Consider the following 24,988-nt stretch of genomic DNA (forward strand, 5'->3'; position numbering starts at 1 on the left):
AGGACTTTGCATCCAGTGTAGACTTAGCATAACTCCAAAGCATTCAATAGACAGGGCAAACCCTAAAGTCATCAAAAGTCCAAATAAATTTGGGAGACAGTAGATGTTTGGAGAAGTATGAAAGAGGGTATTTGCGTTTGACACCAAAGACCATCTTTAATTAGAACGCCACCAACAAAGTAGTGTAAATAACAGCTGGTCCATGGAAAAAACCATAACAAACTGAAAGCTCTGAAAAACTATGAACCTTGACTTAAGATCTTTTGGTCATTGTTGTGCTCCTGAGTTGATTGGCATTCACTTTCTAACTTGTCTTAAATATTCTTCTCCTCTCTTTATGCACTACTTTGTGTCTTCTGGTGGCTCTTTGCTATTTTGGTATATTTGCTATGGATATTGTGTCTCTGATGACCAACATTCTGGCCCTGAAGCACCAAGAGGACCCTGGGTCATCTGCCGAGTGTTCGAGTGATGATGAAGATGAGGAGGAGTGTGAAACTAGCCGTACAGGTGGGCTAGGTTAGTTTGCATTTGCTTGCTTTCTATGTGCTGTCACTCATCTGCAATAGAGGATCAAGGTATCCTTAAAGCATCACGCCCCCATGGTCAGTCAAAGTGTATCTTAATAAATGGCCAAGGTGGTAACAGTAAGCTAAGCCCAATTCCTCAGCAATACTTAATGTAAGAAAACTGGGTATGCAAATGTATTTGTACATTCAGAGTCTTAATTTAGCACAGTAGTAATTTATCAAGGTCATGAGCTACACTTGCACATGGGGTTATACAAAGTAGTCAACATGGTCACCAATGTACATTCAATTGTTGTCTGCTAAGGGGAAAAATGAGGGTTAGTACATGTCATCATCAATATGCTGAGTTTGTATAATGGTGAACCATGTTCTCTGTACTGATGCTGAAAACTTATAACATCATGTTTGAGTCCATTGCTTCTGCCATTCATTGCTCTGTTGATTTTAAGTTTCAAACAGTACATTTGAACAGTTTTTGGTTTTAAATTTTGTGTTCAGCTAAAGTGAGTGTTGTCTAGTTTACATCAATGTATTTTAATTTTTGTTTCTATTTGTGCTTTCCCAGATTTAGAGGCTTGCATTGGTACATGTGCTAGAGAACAGATATCATTGAATTTCTGTGTACAGGTTTTTCTTTTTTTGGGTTACACTTTTGCTTTTAGGTGTACTTGTTATTCTGTCTTTTTTGTACCTAAATATTTAAAATAAATACATAAATAAATAAATAAAATGTTGCGATAACTTAACACTCAAATTGAAAGAGTTTGGGAATTTCCATATTTCAGTTTTTGTAGTGGACAGTTAACAGATATATTTTTGCTATGGCACAAAAGCATAGACACATATTTCTTAGGTAGATAACTTCTGAAAGTTGTCAGTTTTAATATGATCACAGGAACATCCACCAGGTCACTCAGGAGTTGGGGTAAGCTACATCTTAGCCACACACCAAAAAGTATTTTCAGAAATGAAAAAGATGTTGCTTTTCAAATAAAGTTTTTCTGTGATAAGATTTATAGTAACACTAAACCTGACTCTACCTTTAACACCCAAACAGGTCATCTGGTGGATGTAAATAGGTTGAGGTTCTGTAGCTCATTTACAGCACAACCTTTGATGCAAAGGTTGATTTTCACCCAAATAGTAAACGTAATGCCACCAAAGTGGAGCTATGGGTGTGAATCGCATGTTAAAATATACAAATTCCTAAACAGTCGAGATATCTATCAAATCAAAAATTTTGGAGGTCATAGTGTGATAAAGAAACATCTACACCATTTCTGAAGTTCTCTTAAGGGAAATGGATATAGTGTGATTCCTAATCCGGAAAGATAATGTTCATCACAACATATGCCCTTACTGAAGGTCATTCCCAAATTTTTTCAGAGTATGTGAAATATTGTTGTTAAATGGGTTTAAAACAGTCAGGTCCAGAGTGAGATCCATGGGGATTTGTGAAGAAAGACAAAGACAGGGCCCCAGTCATCCAATCATATGTTTACACAGAAATTCACATCATTCTAACCCGGACATCACGTTGACGTTGACAGCTGCATGCTTTGATTTTAATTTTCTTTTGCTCCTTTTTCTAAGTAGATGCTTTTTTTCTGGTTGTTTTGCATTTTTTAAAGTTTTGTTGCCAAGACTTCATTCCCGCCTTTTCGCCAGTTGTCTAAAAATGCATTTTTGTATTTTGGCCTCATCATGTGTGGCATGACGTTTTGGTGGGTGACAACTGTTTCCAGCTGTTAAAAAAAGAAAAAGAAAACACACACACATCACTTTATTATTATTTCAAAGCAGCTACAAGGGCAGAAAAAAGAAACTTTTCTTGCCATCAACGTTTTAATCCTGAACATACCGAGTTCCACATGAGACTGACAACAGAACCAGTCTACTGTCCTGCTTTAACTTCCTTTCTAAAGCTGCTTTACATTTGAGCATGTTTTGGTGCTGATGGCAAAAAAGGACTTTTTGCCACAAACTCTGCTTTCTTCCATTTTTTTTCTTAAGCGATCATTGTTATCATGGTATGATAAACTCTAAAAAACATTGACTTCAGGAAGATCGTTTCTTGCATGTGTTTTGACTGATACCATGCACCTGCAATTAGACAAACTTGGTTGTTTTGTTTGCATTTCTGTTGACGTTGGAAGCCATTTTTTGTGGTTGCATCATCATCAATGGTCATCTTTCTCACTCAACGCAGTATTTTTTCTTCTTTTTCTTTTCTTTTCTTTTTTTCGTGTGGCTGTTGTCTGTCTGGTTTGTTTAGAGAATTTATCAAGTGATTCTGTTCTCTGTTGTAAATTTTCCATTTTCCTTTTTTTCTTTCGGTTAATTTCATAAGATGGCAACTAAAAAGGCTTGTTAAATGGTTTTACTACAAACTATTAAAAACCTTCAGTGCGCAAATAAGCAGGTTATATTTTTTCCATGAAAAAGGCCACCAACCAGTAACAAATATTCTGCTAATCCTTCTTTTGAATTCTGTAAGATGCTAGCATCACTCACTAATGAGAGTGTTAGAGACGAACATAAACGTCTGACTCAACATGTCTAACTAGATAAAATCTGAGAAGCATTTTCACAGTTAATTGTCCAGTTGTTCTTATGAAAAATGCCAAAAATGTTGCAACAATATTTGTTTTATCAAATAGGATAGAGAAAAATAACTTGGATCATATAATATTAGTTTGTGATTGCAGGGTTAGGCTAAAGATGCGACATTTACATTCTGTCATAGGGGTCCTTATTCTTTTCTAGTTTTTACTGAACTATACAGAATAACATTTCTTAGACTCTTGAGTATTATTAAATAATATTAAATAAAATATTAAATAGTATTTTTGTTTGTACAACACATTTAGGAAAGTTTGGCTCAAAAATATGTTGTACTTTAATACCGTACATCCCAGCAAGTCTCGATGGGTTTTACCTTTGGAGACAGTATTTATCAATTTAAGCATATCATTTTCTTCTAATGTTTTGATTATCTGGGTGATCTTGGCTGCATCAAACTTGCTTTTGGAAGTCAATGTCTAGTTCTTCATATCTGGGGTCCTTCTTCTCTTTTATTTGATTCTCACAAAGTTTTGTCAGTTATTACCAGGATGAAGTCATCTTTGGCCTATGAACAGAAAAATATCTTTCCTTAGGGTAGTTGTTGCAGTATAATGTAGGATCTTCTGGAAATTCTCATGGTCTTCAGATAAGCAACCAATGCAATGGATTTCACCCATAATCTTATCCCAGAGCTGTTGATCAGTAGTTTAGAACATCATCAATGTTCATCTTCCTTGGACGCTCAGAGTTTGTGTCCAGTTTGACCCGACTGAACACATCTGACCAGGTAGACTGTGATTGTGGGTTAAGGTGTGTAAGGTGTGATTAAAGGTTTGGGGTACCCCGAGTGATGACGTTGACCTTGCAGAGTTATCATCCATGAGGCCAAGTGTCCCAACATGCTTGCACGTATCCTTGCAAGTATAGAAGATTAATGAGTTGTCCACTAATTGCAGAGCTGCAGGTTCAGCCCTTGCCCCCTCAACATTCAGAAGTGACGTCAAGCAAGAAAGTGGACTCCAAGTTGTTTTTGATGGGAGACACCCAGTTACATGCAAACTGTGTGGTTATGATTGACATTTATAAACAGTTATAAATTATTTACATTTTACTATTTAGTGATTTAATTAGAAAAGCTCAAAAATAGTCAAAGTTTTGAGAACAAATAGAATTAGAATTTCACTTATAGAACCGCTTTATTTTATTCAGTTTAACTAATAATATGTCATTACTATATAAATATTTTAGCTAATGAAAAGGTGTGATAAAAATGAAAGTAACAGATAAAAGCTAAGCCATAAATTTAATAATAATAATAATAATTTCCTTTTTTAAAGGGTTCATTTTAAAGTAAATTATTATATATAAAGGAAGGGGTTTAGAGACTATATGCTGGATGTGCACTCAAATAAAAATCACACACAGAAAGGTGTTGACCATTTTCTGAAGCGTGACTCATGATAAGATTTTTATTATTATTATTATTAGTATTATTTTTTTTTTTTACTTCCTACAACCTCTGACATTGTTTATTTAGTTCAGGCTAATCAGAGATTTGCCATCTTATGGAATTCATGTTGAATTCAATTTTGACCTACATGGAAAAACATGTAGTTATAATACTGACTCATATATCAGACGACACTACAGGTTTAAAGCTGATATCCTTATTTTTGGTATCATCAAATGATAATAATTTATATTTATGAGAATTGTAGTGTAACTTACAGTTAGATATGTTTAGATGCTGCAATTATTCAATTATTCAATGACAATAGGATGTTTCTGAACGTAAAACGATATGTAGAAGATATGTAGAAGTGAAAGACATAAATGTCATCAGATGACATATTACACTATTTCATTGTTTATTTTGTGCAAATTTAGCTAAAATGCAGAAGCAGTGTGTGAAAATGAAGTAGTCCTTCAACAGAATGGCTGAAAAAGATGGGAACAAAGGTGTCGCATCAGCCCAGCCTAACTCCATAACTCAACCTCACTGAAATGCTGTGCCAAGATCTTAAGAGATTTATGTATAAACTAATGTTCAAAAACTTCAATGGGCCAAAATTCCTCCATCACAATATGAGAGACTGATGAAGCTGTAGAGAAAGTTGTTACTGAAGGTGTATTAAATCATTGGGTGTACTTTTCACACACTGCTTCTGCACTTTGCTTAGTTTTTGATAAATAATAGCACAGTATAATATGTCATGTTTTGTTGTTCATCTGACTTTAAATAATTTTAGAATCTGCCGAGGACCGTATGATGATATATGGGGATAATTCAGAACAGTGACCTACGATAATAATGTCTTGATATATCAAACCTTAAAACTGAAACATATTGTACTTTGTTTCACTGTAATTATATAGACACAGGACAACAAACATTCTGACACTACAAAAACTATATCCCAATTAAAACAAGTGGTTTTTACATTGGTTTCGTTCATTAAATCAATAAAGATTTAAACCAAGATTGCAGTCATTGAAATGTTACTATTCTCAATAGTACAATTTACAGTTTTATGCCTTATTAAGGTTTAAAGTCACAGTTTCTAGGATTTTTATTTCAAGTCTCTAGAAGTAATACTACTGTAACTAAACCTTTAGCCCACTGATGAAACGATTGCTTTTTATATTTGCACCAGCACAATCTGTCTGTCAAAAGCAACACAACTAGAAACAATCAAATAAGTTACTGCTGACGGTAATGTAAACCAAAGAGCTCCTACTGCTACATCTTCATCTTGAAAACATTATAGCATTAAACATTAAAGCAGCGAAACATGCGCTGACTTTTCATAGAAAAGAGAACACAGTTGACCTCCCCTAAGAGTGAACTCTTGGCAAGAGTGGGAAGGAAAAACTCCCTTTTAACAGGAAGAAACCTCCAGCAGAACCAGGCTCACAGAGGGGCAGCCATCTGCCCCAACCGATTTCGGGTGAGGGGAGGAAGATGGGACAAAAGACATCCTGTGGAAGAGAGACAGAGATTAATAATAACTAATGAATGAAGTCTTGTATAAACCCACAGTAAAGTGTCTGTCTCCTGAATCCAAACTGGAAGCTGGTTCCACAGAAGAGGGGCCTGAAAACTGAAGGCTCTGCCTCCCATTCTACTTTTAAATACTCTAGGAACAACAAGTCAACTTTCATTATGCTCTACAGTTTAAACTCACAGTGAGTGCAGCAAAAAGTCGTGATGGAAGTTTTTCATATATTGATTTACCATGCTCATCAGGTCTGGGTCACAGAGGCACCAGTCTAATCAGAGATTTCCACACCTTACATTCTTGGCCACCCCCCAGCTCTTCTGGCGGTGGTGGTGGTGGTGGTGGTGGTGGGGGGGGGGGGGTCATCCAGGAAGCATGCTAGTCAGATGCTTGGACCACGTCAACTGGCTCTTGCTTTAATGTAAAGGAGCTGTGTTTGCTTGAATGACCACACCTTTCAACATGCTTCTCGCACTTCTATAAAAAGCCAGATTCCTTTTCTGCCACATGTGTCCACAGTTACATTCTTTCAGTCACAGCTGGTGGACATAGGTGCGAGTATAACATGAATCTGTTCTAAATCCAAAACCGTGCAAAAGCTTGGCTCTCTCCTCACAACTGTCTGCTACAGTGTCCACATAAACGCAGATGCTTTTTCTTCCTTTTCACGCATCCCCCCCTCATGAAGCTAACCAAGACATATTTGAAGTCCTCCACTCGAGGCAGAATTCCTAAACTAGACTGAGGAATTCACCCGTTTTCTCACGAGAACATTTGGAGTGCTGACCCAGCGTGGACCAAAGATGTCCAGATTGCTACTTTAAGACCCTTGTTTGATCTGATAAGATAACTACTAAGTTTTGGCTTGGCAGCAATTTATCCCAAACTCCCACCTCTGGAGCACACCTTTGCAACACGCACAGTCTAATGGATATCAGCTTTATACTTGTCTTTTAAATTCTAATGAAATGCATTCCACATTTAATAAAACATTATTAATGTATGTTTTATGTTTCTTGTTTCTGTTTCTCCCACTGCTGTTAGTTCAACGTGAGCTGTGTCCCAATTGCATACTATAGATACCTATGTGCTTTGGTGATTGGAGGGGGTGGGGCTATTGGGATTGTTTAAAAAGTGACAAACTCGTCATGTGAGTTTGCATCCTGGATACATTGGATGTTGAATAAACGGGCATCGGGGAACTGCTAATGGCTTTTCAAAGTTGCAGTTTGGCCTTGTGCAACTTTGCAGCACACGTTTCTTTTCAGCGTAAACTCCTGTTTAAACTTTACTGGTTATGAGATTGGGACACAGCGTCTGTCTCCTGTTCTTCTAACATCGGTCAGTCCTACCTGCGCCCAGTTTGCTGTGTCGTTTCTTTTCTACTTTCCCTAAATGCAACTTACTTTAAGCATGCATCAACATCCTGCAGTACAACTAAAACAAAACCAAAGGAGAGTTCTAATAACCCCATTTTCAGCCAGACCATCTCTCTCTGATGTACACCCAGACTGCACGGCCGGTTCATGTTTAAAAACTAACATTACAAATAGATTTGTCATCAAGAAACACACGAGAGAGGAGCCCGTCGTCCAGTCGAGCACCTTTCTCAGCAGTGTCTGTTTTCTATTGTGTGCATCTGGTTGTAGTGTGTGCAAAATTTTAAATGGCTTCGTTCTTCCATCTTAACATTTTTCATTTGATAGTTTTTAACTGGTCATATTTTTGGTAGTTTATCCAATTGGTTTTGAATATGTTTTTGGCTTTACAAGTCTGTTTTCTATTCTTTTATGGTTTTTCTTTTTGAAATCAGATAATACATAAATTACTATTTTGTGAACAATTTTCATATAATTTAACTTTTTGGGCTTTGGAACTCCTTCACAGCGACTAGCTTGTGTATTTTACTTTCAACACTAAGCTCTCCTCAGTCACAACGAAAGCAACATTCAAAAGATGACAAAAAAGTCCGACTTGTTTGAACATATTCAGAAACTCACAAATTAGTAGGTGAAGCAGTTCCACATCCACTTGTCACATTTCTTCCATTTTTTTTAGATTTTTTAAAAATCTTTTTCCACAAAAAAGAGGAAAAAAAATAAAGAAATGATCTTTTGACTGTAATGAAACAAACAAACAAACAAACGAATGAATTGCATGGCTAAGAAGTTGCAGTTTAGGGTTTGTGAGACATGTCAGTGTTAGAGTTTTTCTGTTCTTTTCTGTAGATGGGCATGTATATTGCTCATTGTTTGTATATCCCCATCCCTTCCTTACAGCCCAAAGCTCTAATGCCGCCCGACCGCTTCGTACTGCCTTTACATGGACATGGCAACTGACTTACACTGTCACCCTCATCATCCTCATTTCCTATGTAATATGTTCGTAGGTCCCAATCCCTCTTCACCTTTTCCCTTGTCTTTAGAGATTTTACAATATAAAGTCATCCATCCATTCTAAAGAACATATGTCAAATTAAGCAAAAACTATAACATGAATAGATTTTAGGTGTCACTGAAGTCTCTTGCAATGAAAAAAAGATACACAGATTTTTTTGTACAAAACAACTTATTTACCAGGAAAAAACAAAAGATAAAAAACAGTATTATGGTGTTTATTTTTTATGTTATGTGGTGTGGTTGTATGTGTTGTTGCCTCCCTGTACCGTCACGTTTTAAGATAGAACACAATCTACAGTGGATAAAAATGACCTTTAACAGTGGCTATCCAACAGTCTTACCCAACTTTTCCTTTGTAAATTCTTTTCCTCATGCCTAACTCACGTGGGCAATTTGTTGATGTAAGTTGACGATATCCAGTCTGTACGTTTTCTCCTTGCACTGATTTTCAAAGATGCAGTTTGTAAAATGTGAGGCTTTTCCCAATGTTTCATTTTAGGTGTGTCAGACTACTGGCAAGGTGACATTTTACATTAATATACTCGGAATTCGCTGCTTTCTTCCATCTGTATTAGTAGCTTACTGGCTCTTTCAAATTTCCCATGTGTGGGATTAATAAAGGTTATCCTATCTTTCTTAGTCATTTTAAAGAGTTTATTCATTTCTTATTCTGCATTACAGTATCGATCAGCTGTTATGCCAGCACTTGCTCTCAAAAACCTTTCGATATATATTCTTTAGGGATATAAGTAAATTAAACTATGACAATAGCCTTTTATATGTATCATACAGGTGTGAATAGTGTCTGTTCCAGAAAGCTGATGGTGTCCTATAAAAGCCACTTATACTTGTTAACATGCAACACACACACACACACACACACACACACGCACACACACACACACTTAATTGACATAACGCATGAAAGGACTGCCTTTCATTAACGGTTTAGGCTCACACCAGTTTGATGTTGGATGAAGTAAAGCCCTTCAAATGTCTTAAACAAAAAGTAACAAGCCTGTTTTGAAAATGTGGAAAGTGTTCAGAAGTAAAATGTTTCAGAGAAATAAATACTCAAGTACAGTAACAAAATTGTATACTTTATTACTTCTCACGTCTGGATAAAGGCAAAGAATTAGGTTCACATAAGTGTAAATTTCCCTTTTTTGTTAATATCCTCCCAGTTGTAGAATACTTTCATGCAGAATAAGCATTAATAAATTTAAAATGACTTTTAAAATGCAGGTATTATACTACTACTCATCCAAAGAAATAACTGATTAGTGGTGAATATGTGTATGTAATATATATACAGTAGTACCACTTTTTAGAAGCTAATGATCTTAAGGACAGGTTTTGGTTTTAAAATCTTGCAAACTGCATCTCTTAACCCTGGAAATGTTTTATAGAAATGATCATCTTAAATTTTGTGCTCGTGGATGTTGTGTTTGTGATTATTTGTGAGTTGCATACTTGCTGCTTTGAGTTGACATCTAATTTGGTATGTGCATCAACAAGTGTATACAGGTGCTCTACTGCATGGATACTTTTTATGTCAGTGTAACAGTCACATTTTCAATGGTTACTCCGACTGTTGCCAGCTTGAGATTACAGACTATGATAAGTAAATCAAACTCTTTTATACAAAATGTCAAATGTTGGGATGCTGTATAAAATGTAACTACAAACAGAATGCAATGATTTGCAAAACTCTGAAATCTGTATTTTATTCGCCAGAGAAGATAGAAAACAACAACAATGAAAAATATAACAAATAACAAAAATACATTTTGTTTAAGCCGGCATTTTCCTTCTTCTTTCAGCTGCTCTTTTCCTAATACTAACACCTCGGATTAGTTTAAATAGCTCAGGTCTGCTCACTGATCCTCACCCCACTTTGTAGCCGAGCTACATCAACTCTTTCCCACATCTTCATGGTATGGGTCATCAGCTGTCACCCTCTATAGTTACTATAGCTCTGCACATCACCCTGTTTCTTGAAAATTGGTACCAATAGACTGTTACACCATGTCACACGTGCAAGGTGTGGTTCGTCATTGACTTGTTGACATAAGTAAGACTTCCTGTCATACATATTGCCTGGTTGATGCCATACCTTGTATACATGTTTACAGTGCAAGTGACCAATACTCATGCCCCCCTGCACAATCACAGATGCTGGCTTTTAGCTGTTAGCTAGATGGCCTCTCTCTCCAAATAGAACTTTGAGTCAGGCCAGAGCACAGTTTTCCACTTTATTTCAAATGAGTGTGGGCCCAAGACAGTCATTTACATACACAGTCATAATAACCTGACTAGGTGTTTTTGTTTTGTTTTTTGTTGATTTCAATTCAATTCAATTCAATTTTATTTATATAGCGCCAAATCACAACAAAAGTCGCCTCAAGGCGCTTTATATTGTACAGTAGATAGCACAATAATAAATACAGAGAAAACCCAACAATCATATGACCCCTATGAGCAAGCACTTTGGCGACAGTGGGAAGGAAAAACTCCCTTTTAACAGGAAGAAACCTCCGGCAGAACCAGGCTCAGGGAGGGGCGGGGCCATCTGCTGCGACCGGTTGGGGTGATTTCCAACAACTTTTCCAATCTTGAAACGTGCAAAGTGCATCAAATTCAAAGTGGATATTTTAATAAACTATAAATAATTTGCAAATCATTGTATTGTGTTTTTATTTAGATTTTTCAGGCTTTCCCAATGTTTTCAGGAGGAAATATGGTTGCATCATCTGTGTTATCAAAATTATTTTTACTGCATGTGCGAAAAAATGATTTTGGCTTGATATATCAGTTTATCTTACTTTCTTAAAGAAAAAATTGTATCTCATAAAACGACTCTGCTAAATATGATTTAAGTAATTTACATTTAGCACAATTTAGCGTGACAAAATGTAATGGATTACATTTGAGGACCAGACAGTTAGTTTAATGTGGTTAGTAAGTGAAAGCTTGTTGGATCATTTCTCTCCAGAGACATGAATCCCCTTTGGGGACCCATCATTAAAGCTATCTTCTATGTATATACGTCAAACAGCACCTACCTGCTCTTGTGGCAAAGATAACTTGTTCTTCAGTTTGTTAAACAAGGAGAATGAAATATAAGTCATGCATTTTTACTTCCTTTGGAATTTAGAACAGGATTCAAAGATAAATGTGCATCATTTCTGACTGACTTATTAGAAACCGATATGCCAAGTCATGATCATTGATTTGAGATGAGGTGTTGTGAGTCTAGGTGTGTCAAATGCATTGCATATTTAATAAAACGTTGCCCTCTAACGTGTCTACATGTGTGTCTCCAACCCCAGGAGATGAGTTAGTCGTCAAAATACTTGAGGATCCATTAGTGCACCCCTCTGTAGCTCCTTGTACACCCTTCATTCCCACTCCCTCAACCCACCACCCACTCCTCACCATTTTGAGACCACCAAAGAGTCCCTGTCCAAGGCCACTGAGGCGGGGCTACCTTGCTTGTCGGACCGAGGCAGCGATGATTGTGATGATGATGGCTTGGTGATATCGGGGTATGGCTCTGGGAAAGCGTTCAAGTCTAAGCTGCCACCCTACTGATGATGAAGATTTTTACTCAACCTTCTTCTTGGTAACAGATAAGACCTTGTCCACGTCAGGCTTTCAAGGTGACTACAAAGCAAATGCACCCAAGACTTTTATACGTAACAAACCTTCCATCTCCAGACGCAGTAGGACTACCACTATCACCATAGCACGAACCGCCGACCAGAGCCGCACCACCACCACCTCTGCCTCCACCGCAACCCTCCAAACAGCCAGCTGGCAAAACGAATAACCGCGAGCTAAAACCCCGGCCCGACCTAGCGTTGCTTCCATTGCCCACATCCTTTGAGGTAGACAGCACCAAGCTGAGGGGCCCATTAATAACCTCCCCAATGTTCCGTAATATACCCACAGCACTTCCCACAGAGCCAGGCGTCAGGCGAGTTCCAGGGCCCTCGGAAGTGGTCCGCGAATCTAGCAGCACCACCGGGATGGTCATCGGAATAGTGGCGGCCGCTGCCCTGTGCATCCTCATCCTTCTATATGCCATGTATAAGTACAGGAACAGGGATGAAGGCTCCTACCAGGTGGACGAGAGCAGGAACTACATAACCAACTCGGCTGTGCAGAGCAATGGCGCTGTCGTGAAGGACAAACAGCAAAGCTTGAAAGGCAGCAACAAGAGACAGAAAAATAAGGATAAGGAGTATTATGTGTGACTGTGAGACTTTCGTGTACACGAGAGAGCGAAGAAAGAGAGCACTAAGAGAACTTTTATTTATCAGTTTCCTCGTGAGGAGCTATGACAAATGATGGTATAATATGGAACTTGAAAATTCTTATACTGTGCTGAGTAGTTGAACTGATGATATGTACTGTAACATAAAGCACACTTACTATTAAGCAAAAGCTTAATGACAAGGTTAAATAGCAACTTTAGAGACCTTACTCTTCTATCTGGTCAGAGACATTATCGGTAGAGAAATACTTCACAGCATCATTCTCCTAAGTGACTTTTAGAGCTACGTGATCCTTGGCATTAAACAATTTTTTGTGAAATTGTTAATTACAAAAGGCTCATAAAATTACACCTTTTCAGCATGTAAACAACATAGTGCTTAACAAGAGGGGGTCAGGCACACAATGGTTGTAAAAATAAAGGACTCTTGTATCAAAATATTACCAATTTTTATGGTTTATAAATAAGTGCTGTGTCTTAACTATTTTTGCTCCAAGCAAACGAGAACCCAACAAAAGAACAGCAAGAAAAGAAAATGATTTCTGTGTATAAACTAATGGAGAGGGCAGACCTCATAACACAATTATTCTCATTGTCTGGCTGACACAGTGACTTGCTTTGTGGAGAGAGCTTGCCAGTTCTCTCGGTAAGAAACACGTGATTGTAAAATGCATGCCATCCTGATTCATATGGTATAGCACAAGTCCAGTATGCAGTGTTCGACTTGGACCACGTTCTCTTTAATGCACAAGCCAAAACGTCATCATTAGATTGGGACTTGCCCTTTTCTGAGCCCCTGAAAACTGCTGAAAAATCTGCAAAAGAAAAGGTCTAATATCGACGCATAGCTAGTGGTGGTCTTCTCTCTTTGCAAAATTGTGTGTTGGTTCATTGCGTATCATTCTCTTTTTTATGGAGGTGTCAGGAAGAAGACAAATGCAGTACTACAACACTGTTAACAAATGTGTATACAGAAATAAATCTAATGTTGAAAGTGTGAATTCTATCTGCTATCGCAGTCAACTGTGTCAAAAAAGAAGAAATTTGTTTACATATTTTATTACATGCTATCTGTTGTACTTTGTAGGTAGTAAATTGTACATATACCATGACAGTTGTAATTTTTAGTACCACTATTGTACAGACTAAACATATGGTTTATCAACAGATTTCATGAGAAATTTATTAACTGTTATTAATTTACATGGAGAAAGACTCTAACCAGAATGTGAAGAATCATATTGCTATTCATAAAGAATAAAAATGTATTGTTAGCCTAGAAATCTAAAAAGAGATGTTTCTAAAGTTGCATGAATATTTAATTACTGTCCGACAAATACAACGTGCCCTTTCTTCTGTACCATGACTTTCTTGTTCTGGGTGACGGTACTGATTCGTTTAGTTTCATTTGAAGTTTTTTGGAGAGAACAACATCAGATTTATGACAAAAAGACAGCAAAAGGATGGGCCTTGGAAAGGCAAATTCTGTGGGACCATTAATCATTGCTTAATTGTCCATTTATGTTTCCATTACCTGTCATTTTCATTAAGTCACAAGGTGCAGGCTTTTTCTTAGAAATCACGTTTTTGTTACAATTGTTACTTTTCATAACCTTTTTTCATCAGTTTGATAACAAATAAAACTTTTTTTTCCTCAGACGTTATACTGTACTCGTTGGGTAAATATGGTTAATCTTCAAGCCCAATAGAACAAGTAAACTGTTCTAGTGGGCTAATGCAGTTCTATTCCGCTTAGACAAGACCTTGTATGGATGATGTACACTCTCTCTTTCTAGTTCCTGTCAGTGCTCTTGCTGCAGCATATTTCTATGATATTTCTAATTTTAGAGATGTTGCACAAATGGAAGAAAGCAGTCTTACATATTTGTTTAATATGTGCATTGAAGGACATGTCCTGGTCAAAAATGACTCCAAGGTTCCTCACAGTGTTACTGGAGGCCAAGGTAATGCCATCCAGAGTAAGAATCTGCTTAGATACCATATTTCTAAGATTTTCAGGGCCGAGTACAATAACCTCAGTTTGATCTGAATTAAGAAGCAGAAAGTTAGCGTCCATCCAGGTCTTTATGTCTTTAAGACATTCCTGCAGTTTAACTAATTGGTGTGTGTTACCTGGCTTCATGGACAGATAGAGCTGCGTGTCATCTGCATAGCAGTGAAAATTTATGCTATGTCTTCTAATGATGCTGCCTAAGGGAAGCATGTATAATGTAAACAGAATTGGTCCTAGCACTGAACCCTGTGGAACTCCATAGTTGACCTTAGTGTGTGAAGAGGACTCTCCATTTACATGTACAAATTGGAGCATATTAGATAGATATGATACAAACCACTGCAGTGCAGTACCTGTAATACCTACAGCATGTTCTAATCGCTCTAATAGGATATTATGGTCAACAGTATCGAACGCTGCACTGAGGTCTAGCAGGACAAGCACAGAGATTAGTCCATCGTCAATAAGCATTTAACATTCTTCTGACGAATGGGAAATTAGAACTAAGACTGAGGTTGTGAAAGTGGCCTGGCAAAATAAGGAGACAACTCCTTTTGAGCATTCTATGTGAATCATCATCTATGTTGTATATTTGTTTTGTTTTTTTGTTTTGTTTCTTTTCTTTGACACTGAAATTGTCATGACAACAATACTGAAAGAAGTTATTGGCATTGAAAGCCTTTTTTAATTCATGTCATTTTTTTTCTGTAATCTTCTTTATTTGACAAGGATTCTATCTTTAATTTTTCTATTAGCTAAAATTAACACCTTCTGGTTACCTCTAAAAAACCCCACAGTTTAATTGATCATTAGTGATGACACTAAACCTTTAACTGTATGCTTACCAAATTCTTTTTGTGGTTCGTCTCTGAAAAAATTATAATTATCAGTACAGGCCCCAGGAGACCATGAGACAGGTACACAGTACAATATCCACATTTTGTAGATATATGAGCCTTTGGACAATTATAACCCAGTAAGTCACAAGGCGGGCCCTCTAAAGGTGATCAGCCCTCGATGTGCTGGCCAACAGATACTCAACTGTGGCTTTAGGTCGAATTTTATTCAGCACACAGAAAACTCCATATTTATTATTTCATGGTGTCTTCAGTGTTGCAGGTTAATCACTATTTTGAGGGGGAATCTTCTTGGAGATATTGTTGGAGAATAGGTTGCTTGATTTTAACTTACCATTTTACCTGTTTAACCTTAACATTGGGTATGCAGTGCAGCATGGGGGAAAAATCCATCACATTTATTAAGTCATAACAACGTCTTTGTGAGATTAAGCAGAGTTTTGTGTACACGCTATGATCAGTTTGCTGTTACTCCCGTTTCACTGCTCTTTGTGGATTCAAGCAAGTGAATTCAACAAGATATAACCAGATGTTACATGAGTTGTATGACTGATTTCCAAGAGCATAAAGGTAGTATCAAAGGTAACATTTGGATAATCTTGGTCTTTACCTTAAGTATAAATTGATTTCTGTTATCCTTGATTTAACTTAAGATTGACCATGAACGCCACAGCCTGCTCCTGCACCAGTCCCAACATAGTATATCACTGTACAGTTCACCACAGTAATGCAAACTAACCACTTTAGCTTGCAGTAAATGTCCTGTCCTGTCTTTTTTCATCTCTCACTGTTGCACGTTATTTCTTTTTTTTTCTAGCAGCACTAAACATTGGCTAACAGATACTTTATGTGCCAAACTGGCTGCATTTGTTGAGATGTTTGAAAAGTTACATTTGAAATTACCTGACACTCTAAAAATTGTTACTCTGCTTATGTTTATTCTTATTTTGTAGTACTAGCTAAATGCTGAAATACTCCGACTTCAACTTTATTTACATCTGCACCTCAGGGGGAAGAAAAAAGGGTGTATTGGAAGCATAAGCTAACTGTGGGATGTCATTAGTTTCTTATTTACAGAGGATGTATCTCAATGCTGTCACTGGAAGGACTGCTAAGCTGCAGCACATGAAAAATTAATTCAATTGTAGTATGCATTCACCTGCCTATCAGATTTAATTTCTCATTACCTGAATGTGTTGGAAGGCTGTTCCAGATTGTGCTGGTCCACTTTAACCTCTACTTTTATGGAAATATAACATGCTAACAGTCATATTTTTAAGAAATGCATTCTTCATTATAAGAGAAAGCTAAGGTGTTTCTAAATCATTGCTATACTTGAGGCCTTCATCGCCTTCCTTTACTATAAATGAAGAGTTTGAGGTTGGGATGGGATGGGTACTTGAGTGTCAGTGCTCACTCTCTACTGCTTATCCAAAGCGTAGTATTTACTGGAGTGAGGTGGATAGCTGCAAGAACCACAAGGACTGGGTGTAGCAGTGAACAGAACTGCCATGGGATAAGGCAGGTAAGTTTCATAGTCAACCAGAGACCAGATGAAAACCAAGCAGAACATATGAAGGCAAACATCAAACAAGGAGAGCCGATTTACCACCATGGTGGAGGAAGCAATCTACGGAGAATCACTGCCACAGCCAGTCCTTTCATACTTAAGACTTGATGGAGCTACAAAGAGTTGGTACAACAAAAGTTATCTATCCTCTTTGGCTGAACTAGGACGTCATTTTTCACTTGGAAGCCAAACATCGCTTCTGATAAAAACTTGGTGGATTTGATGGATTGTACAAAACCACAGTAGGTCGAGATGCTTCAAACGTGCTTGTCAAAGATGGCTTTGTGTTGTGTTCAATAGAATACCAATAGAAACATAGGTTAAATGTGAGCAAAGACTGACAGAATTTAGTGCAGGACAAAAGTCAGAGACATTGCCTGACTAACACAACATTCTGATGATGACTGAGAGGTTGTTTCAGCCTTAATTAGCTGGCATAACGACCCAATGAGGAGCAGGTGAGTTAATCAGCTGAATTTTGACGGGTGAGTAACTAATAAGGAGGTGGGAACGTTTGTAAACAAACACGTGTAACAACACAGACATGAGGGAGAAAAAGCAAGCCAGCAAGAGAAGATCTGGGACTGTGAAAGCCTTAATCTGGCAGCATCATTAAAAAGAATTTTAGATTTTTTCTTTTAGTTTTTTTTTGTACAAACTGTTTGAAAAGTATGAGTTGTATACAACCACATTCTTTTAGCAGTGTGCCCATAAATGTGTCCAATATATATATACAATATGTCCTGTATATAATCAGTATATATTCATTTGGACTTCGATGACATTATATGTAAGCTTTATCAGAATATTTGGGTCACTATAGATACAATGAAATGAGAAAAGAAAATAAGGAGCTCGGAGGGGGATGCTATTTAATAATACTGAATGAGTGATTAAGTACAAACTGAACAAAGAGGATCGTTAATATTTGATTTCATTTTATTCAACCAGGATGTGCTTTAATAGATGTGTGTACACACACAGAAGCTCATTGTAAGCAGTCAGTCTTCACTGCAGCTTTTGTCACCCGCCTGGAGTCCAGTCTTTGAAGTCTTTGACATTTATCTAAACATGCTAACAACATTCTTAAAAGGCCCAAACAATGTGTGCTTGTCATGTTTGTATGTCCATCATACAAACTTTGAGTAAATCAAGAGCAGAAACAACCAAACTCCTAATTCTTGACACCTGGTTGTGCTCATCTATAGGTGTAAAACATTCTTTATAAGAAATAAAATTATAGTGTCAAATGGTGGCTGGATGGTGAAATGACAAAGATTAAAAAATGTTCTTGTCAAACAAAAATAAAACAACCAGTTTTGTAAATGACCCCACTTGACCTCATGGTGTCAGTGTTGTAACAGAAAGACAATACCTGACCTAAAACACCAGAACTGCAGTATGTGGTGGAGCAGCTGTTGATAACAGCTTTATATGAAAGCATTTCTTATAATTATTATTTTAGGCTGTTGACGACAGCTGTACAAATGAAGACGTACTTTTGATGTTGAGAGGGACTCATTATCATCAGAAGAGAATATTATAGGTTGATTTGCACAGTGTTTTGAACTCAGAAGAACGTGGCTCAATAACTTCTCAAGATTGTGCTTTAATAGATCAGGTGAGTGTCCGCAAGATTTCACCTCATTTTGCAAACCTTCTGCATGTTACCACCATATCACACATCTACTTTTTAGTTTTAGTTAGTTAGTTTTAGTTAATAGGTTTGCTAAGATTCCTTAATAAATTAGGAAATAGAAGTTTGAAAAAAATCCCCTCTGTCTAACAACTTTCTTGGTGTTTGGACTTTTTAAATGGCTCCTGCATGGTTATTTATCTGCATGGCTGCACATAGCCAAAATATCTGGTACGAGTTCATAATTCACATTTACTTTTGGAGAGTAAAAAAAAAATGTCCCACTGAAAGTAAATAAAACATCAAATGGATGTCCTTTCTGGATTTCTGGAAAAGGAGAACTTAAATCCATCCCTGCGACAGACTGGCGACCCGTCCAGGGTGTACCCTGCCTGGGACATGCTCCCCACCCCCCGACCCTGACAAGGATAAGAGGAAAGTGATGGATGGATCTTCGATCCCTGGATGTAAACTACTCTATTATTTGAAGTTTTGCAGTAAACACATTATACTGTTTATTTGAAATGCTGAAGTAATGGACTTTTTTTGGCACTGAGTGCAGAGACAACATATAAAAGAATTCCACACGAACACATTCATGTTTATTTTCCACTTATTTTTCCTCTGACATATAAAAATATACATTACGCTTCAAATAATGGCAAAGTACAGTAAAGAGAATGGAAAATAGAGCTATTGATATCAGTCATTGAGACATTAGCAAAGTGACAATGAAAACAGATGCTTTGGATCTGTGTCACGTTGACCAGGTGCTGTTCTCTATCCAACCAGAGACTGAGCTGTGGACTCTTTCGTCAAAGGTTTTCATTTGCACACCTTTGTCACTGTGACCAGGACAAAGCATCTGTTCGAAGGAGCTTTCATTTAAAGAGAATCACCTGGACATGTTCCATACAGATTTTAAACACCCATAACCTCACAGTTACTGAACTTCAACTGTTCATATTTTGAGAAATATGGTTTCATGTTCAAAGTTCTAAATGATATGAATCTGAAATTACATCTACATTTAACTGTTAAACATGAATTTAAAAATGAAATCTTCTTCACAAGACATGGGAGAGAGAGAGAGCTGTATGCAGGATCCTGAGATCTGACGCTAAAACAAAACTGAACGACACACCAAAACATTTTGAGCCAATGTGATGAAATTGTATTTTATCAATGAATATTTGAAAAGATGTTAATGAAAAAACAAAAACAAAACAGAGCTTTTCTGTAAGTTAGGAGGTGTACTTTTGACCGAAGGTGCAGATCACTTGATAGTTCATGAACAAAGCTTCAGTGACTGATTTGTTTATAGCCACACACAGCTAAAAGCTCCCAGTGCATCTCACCTGTTGTCAGAGTAATAGCGAGATAACAGTCATTTTATCCACATTTGTAAGGTGCTCAAAGTCTGATGCATTTCCATTAATACTGCCAGTTATTTATTTTAACTTCAAATGAAATGCTCAACCAAAAGTTGATCACCCTTTCAAGCCTTTTTCTCAGAGTGTGCAAAGGAAGTGACACAGATGAAACAGCAGGTCTATTAACATCCACAGAGTCACCAGTGACAAATGTAGGGCTAGGGTTAGGTTTACTAGTACCACTTTATTTAACTGTTCATCTTTATTGCATATCTAAATGGATATCTTCTAACCGAGAGCCAAAAGCAAAGACTTGATTTGAAAGGTAATGACTTCCAGTTAAATGTGAAATTGTGAATGTTTAGCATGTAGCTAGATGCAACTTAACCTTAACCCAAACCAGTTTACTCATGGCTTAAGAGTTTAACCAAACTATCACTTTACAAGACTTGGCCAAACCATTGAACATTCAATACACAACATTTGGAACTCAAGATACAATCTTCATTTACTGACAACCAATTTTGCACTTGGATATACCCATCATCCACCCTGAGCGTCTGCCTAGAATATTCCATGCAGTCCAGCCCATGAAACTTCCTGGAAAAATATCTGGTCATAAAGTCAACAAAAGTGCTTTTTCCTTTGCAAACAATGCAAGTCAACTGTAAATGTGATTTTTACAAGGGTTGGCTTTCTTCAGTCTCTGTCTACATGCAAAGTACATGTGCAGCTGTGATCAGACGCTTTTAACCATAACCTGTGTATGTACGTATCCACTGTGCCTACACAACATATTTTGGATTGTGTTCAGTGCTCATGATCAAACTAGACTTAATGTGGCTGTCTCACGCTGACCCTTAAGTGAGAACAGATCCTTCCAAAGTAATCACGTTTTGAAAGCAGTTGACTCACAGTCTTCTAGAGATTCAGTCTCAATAACACATTCATCAGGCGAGATGTAATAACATTTTTACCAAACTAAGAAATAATAAAACTCAGCATCTTTCCTCTCTGTGTAGCTGGAATAACATTATCCCAGCTACTGCTGTTGTTGTTTAACTGCTCCTGTCAGCTGTCTGGAGACCCCCTGGGTCGCATGTCTGATCTGCTGACAGTAACTCTGACAAAATCTGAAATAAATACGCACGTTTATGCACATTTTTTTTATGCAAAAGACTTGACTTTAGTTCAGGAGGTAAGGCTTGAGGTGAGGAGGATGAGGTTGACTTTATTAAGATGCTGGTTGAGTTGTCTCTTGCCTTCGCCCTTTTCCCCCCTTTTTTGGTAAAAGGGACCCTTCGTTTGAAATTTTGGAAGATAATACGTTACAGCTTTATGGTAAAGAATATCATCACAACACATTCTTACAAAACCAAATAATCTCTGTTTTCAGAATTTTAAAAAGGCACTTTTAGTCCTCCTACCGTCTACCATAACTCTGTTCCAGCCACTGGCGCACATCCTTCAGATTGTAAAAAAATGGCCCTTTGCCCCCCAGGTAGGCAATCTTTTTTTGTTGCACTATACACACCCGTTCATTGGACACACCGTAAGCCACATTAGCATTGTTGTCCATGCAGTCAGCGACTAGTTGACACTGCGGCGGCAAAGAAAAGTGCTCAGTGAGTTGACGTGCCGCTCCCATCCTTTCCTCCAGATTCTGGTGTTTCCGGAAACTGAAGGAGCATGAACCCATGGGAGGGGCCACCCAGCCATCAGATGGATGAGCCTCATCAATGTACACTAACAGGAAATCAGCCACATCGCTGAAGTCTTCCACTAACTGCCGGAAAGCCGGCAGGTGGCTGATGAAGGGGGGTCAGGTGGCTGAGCCAAAGTTGACCACCAGAGGGCGATCTGATGACTCAAAATCCAGAAGTCTGCACTCACCCCCATTTTGGATTCTGATGGTGCTGCTCCACCGAGGCCCATCAGGCACCTTCACCACTTTGGAATTGGGTGCCTCACAGCCAAGTTTCACCTAAAGAGGTAAAATAGAGATGAATAATGTAGACTGTGCACATGAAGAACAAGAACTGGGATTTGCATTTATGCTTTTTTTGGCATATTGGACCTGGTATAGTTTAACTCTTGCTATTGCAAAGCATCTGGCATTGTGCTGGAATTTCAGTATGGGGTTGTTTTAGATTTGACAGTATGTATATAATTATGTCTACAAGATAATTGTATACATACTGTTACACATTTCAAGTATCAAGTATCAAGTATTTATTTATTGTCATTGTCAAGAACAATGAAATTGTGTTTGAAGCTTCTACAACAAATAATAATAAATACTAAATTCCCCTTAGACCCAAGTGTGACTATTTAACCCAGTGTGACTTCAGTGCAATGAGACAATCCTTAGCAAAAACATGAGAATATGACAGGTAATGTTCATGGGACATTCAGACAAAGACCTGAGAAATATGACAAAGTGCAACAGTGCGACCCGTTCAATTATTGTACTGTGAGATATGATAATTGTCTATTTTTCAGACCAGTTCACTGCTCTTAATAGGTTGGATATGGTTAATGTCCGTGGGGGGGGGGGGGCAGAGTTCAGGAGCCTCACAGCCTGTGGATACAGGCTGTTGGCCAATCTGGACATTCTGGCCTGTATGGACCTGTACCTTCTCCCTGAGGGCAGCAGGTGGAAAAGGTGGTGCGCAGGGTGATGTTGGTCCCGCAGGATACTGTGCACCCTCCTCAGACAGCGAGTGGGGAAGATGTTGCTAATCTCTGGCAGAGTCGTTCCAATAATTCTGCCAGCTTCTTTCACCACCCGCTGGAGTGCTTGCTGGTCGGCCTTGGTGCAGCTGGGGAACCACACTAGAAATCCGTACGCCAGAACGCTGCTGATGGCACAGTTGTAGAAGTTCAACATCAGAGGTCTGGGAATATGTGCACTCCGCAGTCTCCTCAGGTAGTAGAGGCGCTGTTGGGCCTTCCGTACAGCTGAGGTGATGTGGTTGCCCCAGGACAAGTCCTCAGTCACAGTTACCCCCAAGAATTTAAAACTGCTCACCCTCTCCACCGCCTCACTGCCAATGAAGAGAGGCAGGTGGTTGTTGTGACCTTTCCTCCGGAAATCTACAATAATCTCCTTGGTCTTTTTGGTGTTTAAGACCAAGTTATTGTCGCGGCACCATGACTCTAGTTGTTGCACCTCTGTCCTGTAGTTTGTCTCATCGTTGTTGGATATGAGTCCGAGCACTGTGGTGTCGTCGGCAAACTTAACAATGAGATTAGACGCGCGGGAGGAAATACAGTCATGAGTGAAGAGAGTGTATAGCAGAGGGCTCAGAACACACCCCTGAGGGGCACCGGTGTTGACCACAAGGGTGGAAGAGGTGTTCTTACCCACTCTGACGCTCTGTCTACGGTTAGTGAGGAAGTCCACAATCCAGTTGCACAGGGAGGAGTTGAGTCCCAGTTGATGGAGTTTGGGACGGAGTTTGTATGGCCGGATGGTATTAAAAGCCGAGCTGTAGTCTACAAAGAGGAGCCGTGCATAGGTGTTCTTGTGCTCCAGGTGCTCCAGTAGTGTATGCAGCACTATGGCGATCGCGTCCTCAGTTGACCGGTTCTCCTGTGTGCAAACTGGTGCGGGTCCAGAGGTGGTGGAAGGGCAGCTCTGATGTGTTTAATGACCAGTCTCTCCAGGCATTTGGCGGGAATGGGGTGAGTGCCACAGGTCTGAAATCGTTCAGACATGTGACATTTGACTGTTTGGGGATGGGAACGATGGTTGCTGCTTTGAAACAGGATGGTACCAGTGAACAGGACAGCGAGGTGTTATATATAGAGGTGAAGACATCCGCCAGGTCCGCAGCACAGTCCTTTAGCACCCGGCCCAGCACTCCATCTGGTCCGCCGCCTTCCTGGTGTTAATGCTGCGGAACACCCGCCTCAGCTCATGAGCGCTCAGGACTGGAGCAGGGTCGGTTAAGGGGAGTGGGGACAGGACAGGGTCGGTGTTATCCCTATCAAAACGGGCATAAAGAGGTTTAGGTCCTCAGCCAGAGTAGGACTGTCGGCTGAGGGTGGTGGTGTTCTCCTCTTGTAGTCCGTGATAGCCCTGATGCCCTCCCAGACCTGTCTTGGGTTTGTGATGTTCTCAAACCTGGCCTCGATCGCCTCCTGTGTGCTGCTGCTGGCAGTCTTGATGCCTCTTCTCAGGTTAGCCCTGGCAGCACTGTATGCCTCCAGGTCCCCGGAATGGAAAGCGTTGTTCCTCGTTCGGATAAGTTGTTGAACTCCGTGTGTCATCCAGGGTGGATTATTAGGGAACACACGGAGTCGTTTCCAGGTTGTTACATTGTCCACACAGAAACAGATGTAGTCCAAGACAGTGGAGGTGTAACTGTCCAATGCGACACGATTGTCAGTGTCCTGCTCCTTGAATACTTCCCAGTCTGTGCGGTAGAAACAGTCCTGGAGCATCGGAATAGCATCCTGCGGCCATGTTCTCACGGTTTTGGTTGTAATCCCAGTGCTCTTGATCTTTGGTGTGTATATTGGGTGTAGCAGAAGAGAGAGATGGTCTGACAGACCCAGGTGGGGATAGGCCTGGGCTCTGTATGCGTTCGCCATGTTGGTGTACACCTGGTCCAAAGTTCTATCTCCTCTGGTAGCACACTTCACATTTCGGTGGAAATTGTGAAGTACAGATTTCAGGTCCGTGTGGTTAAAATCCCCAGCCACAATAAACACACTGTCCGGGTGTGCTACCAGGCTGTTATTGATGCTGCTGCTCAATT

The 24,988-nt window shown here is 38.9% G+C and overlaps 2 protein-coding genes across 2 annotated transcripts in view; one reads left to right on the plus strand and one right to left on the minus strand.

The window, feature by feature from the left end:
- Positions 1-14,380, plus strand: part of nrxn3a (neurexin 3a) — a 240,698-nt gene extending 226,318 nt beyond the window's left edge. Inside the window, 5 exon segments of the mRNA XM_039603223.1 lie at positions 432-519; positions 11,826-11,933; positions 11,936-12,078; positions 12,080-12,277; positions 12,279-14,380. Coding sequence (XP_039459157.1) covers positions 432-519; positions 11,826-11,933; positions 11,936-12,078; positions 12,080-12,277; positions 12,279-12,752 — 1,011 coding nt within the window. The 3' untranslated portion in view covers positions 12,753-14,380.
- Positions 14,381-19,421: 5,041 nt separating this feature from the next.
- The window catches only part of dio2 (iodothyronine deiodinase 2), a 30,578-nt gene continuing 25,011 nt past the window's right edge, over positions 19,422-24,988 (minus strand). The window contains exon 2 of the mRNA XM_031736983.2: positions 19,422-22,206. Within this exon, the coding sequence (XP_031592843.1) occupies positions 21,646-22,206 (561 nt within the window). The 3' untranslated portion in view covers positions 19,422-21,645. The remainder of the gene's footprint in view (positions 22,207-24,988) is intronic.

This window comes from Oreochromis aureus, linkage group 19, assembly GCF_013358895.1.
Source record: "Oreochromis aureus strain Israel breed Guangdong linkage group 19, ZZ_aureus, whole genome shotgun sequence".
NCBI classification, from domain to species: Eukaryota; Metazoa; Chordata; class Actinopteri; order Cichliformes; family Cichlidae; genus Oreochromis; species Oreochromis aureus.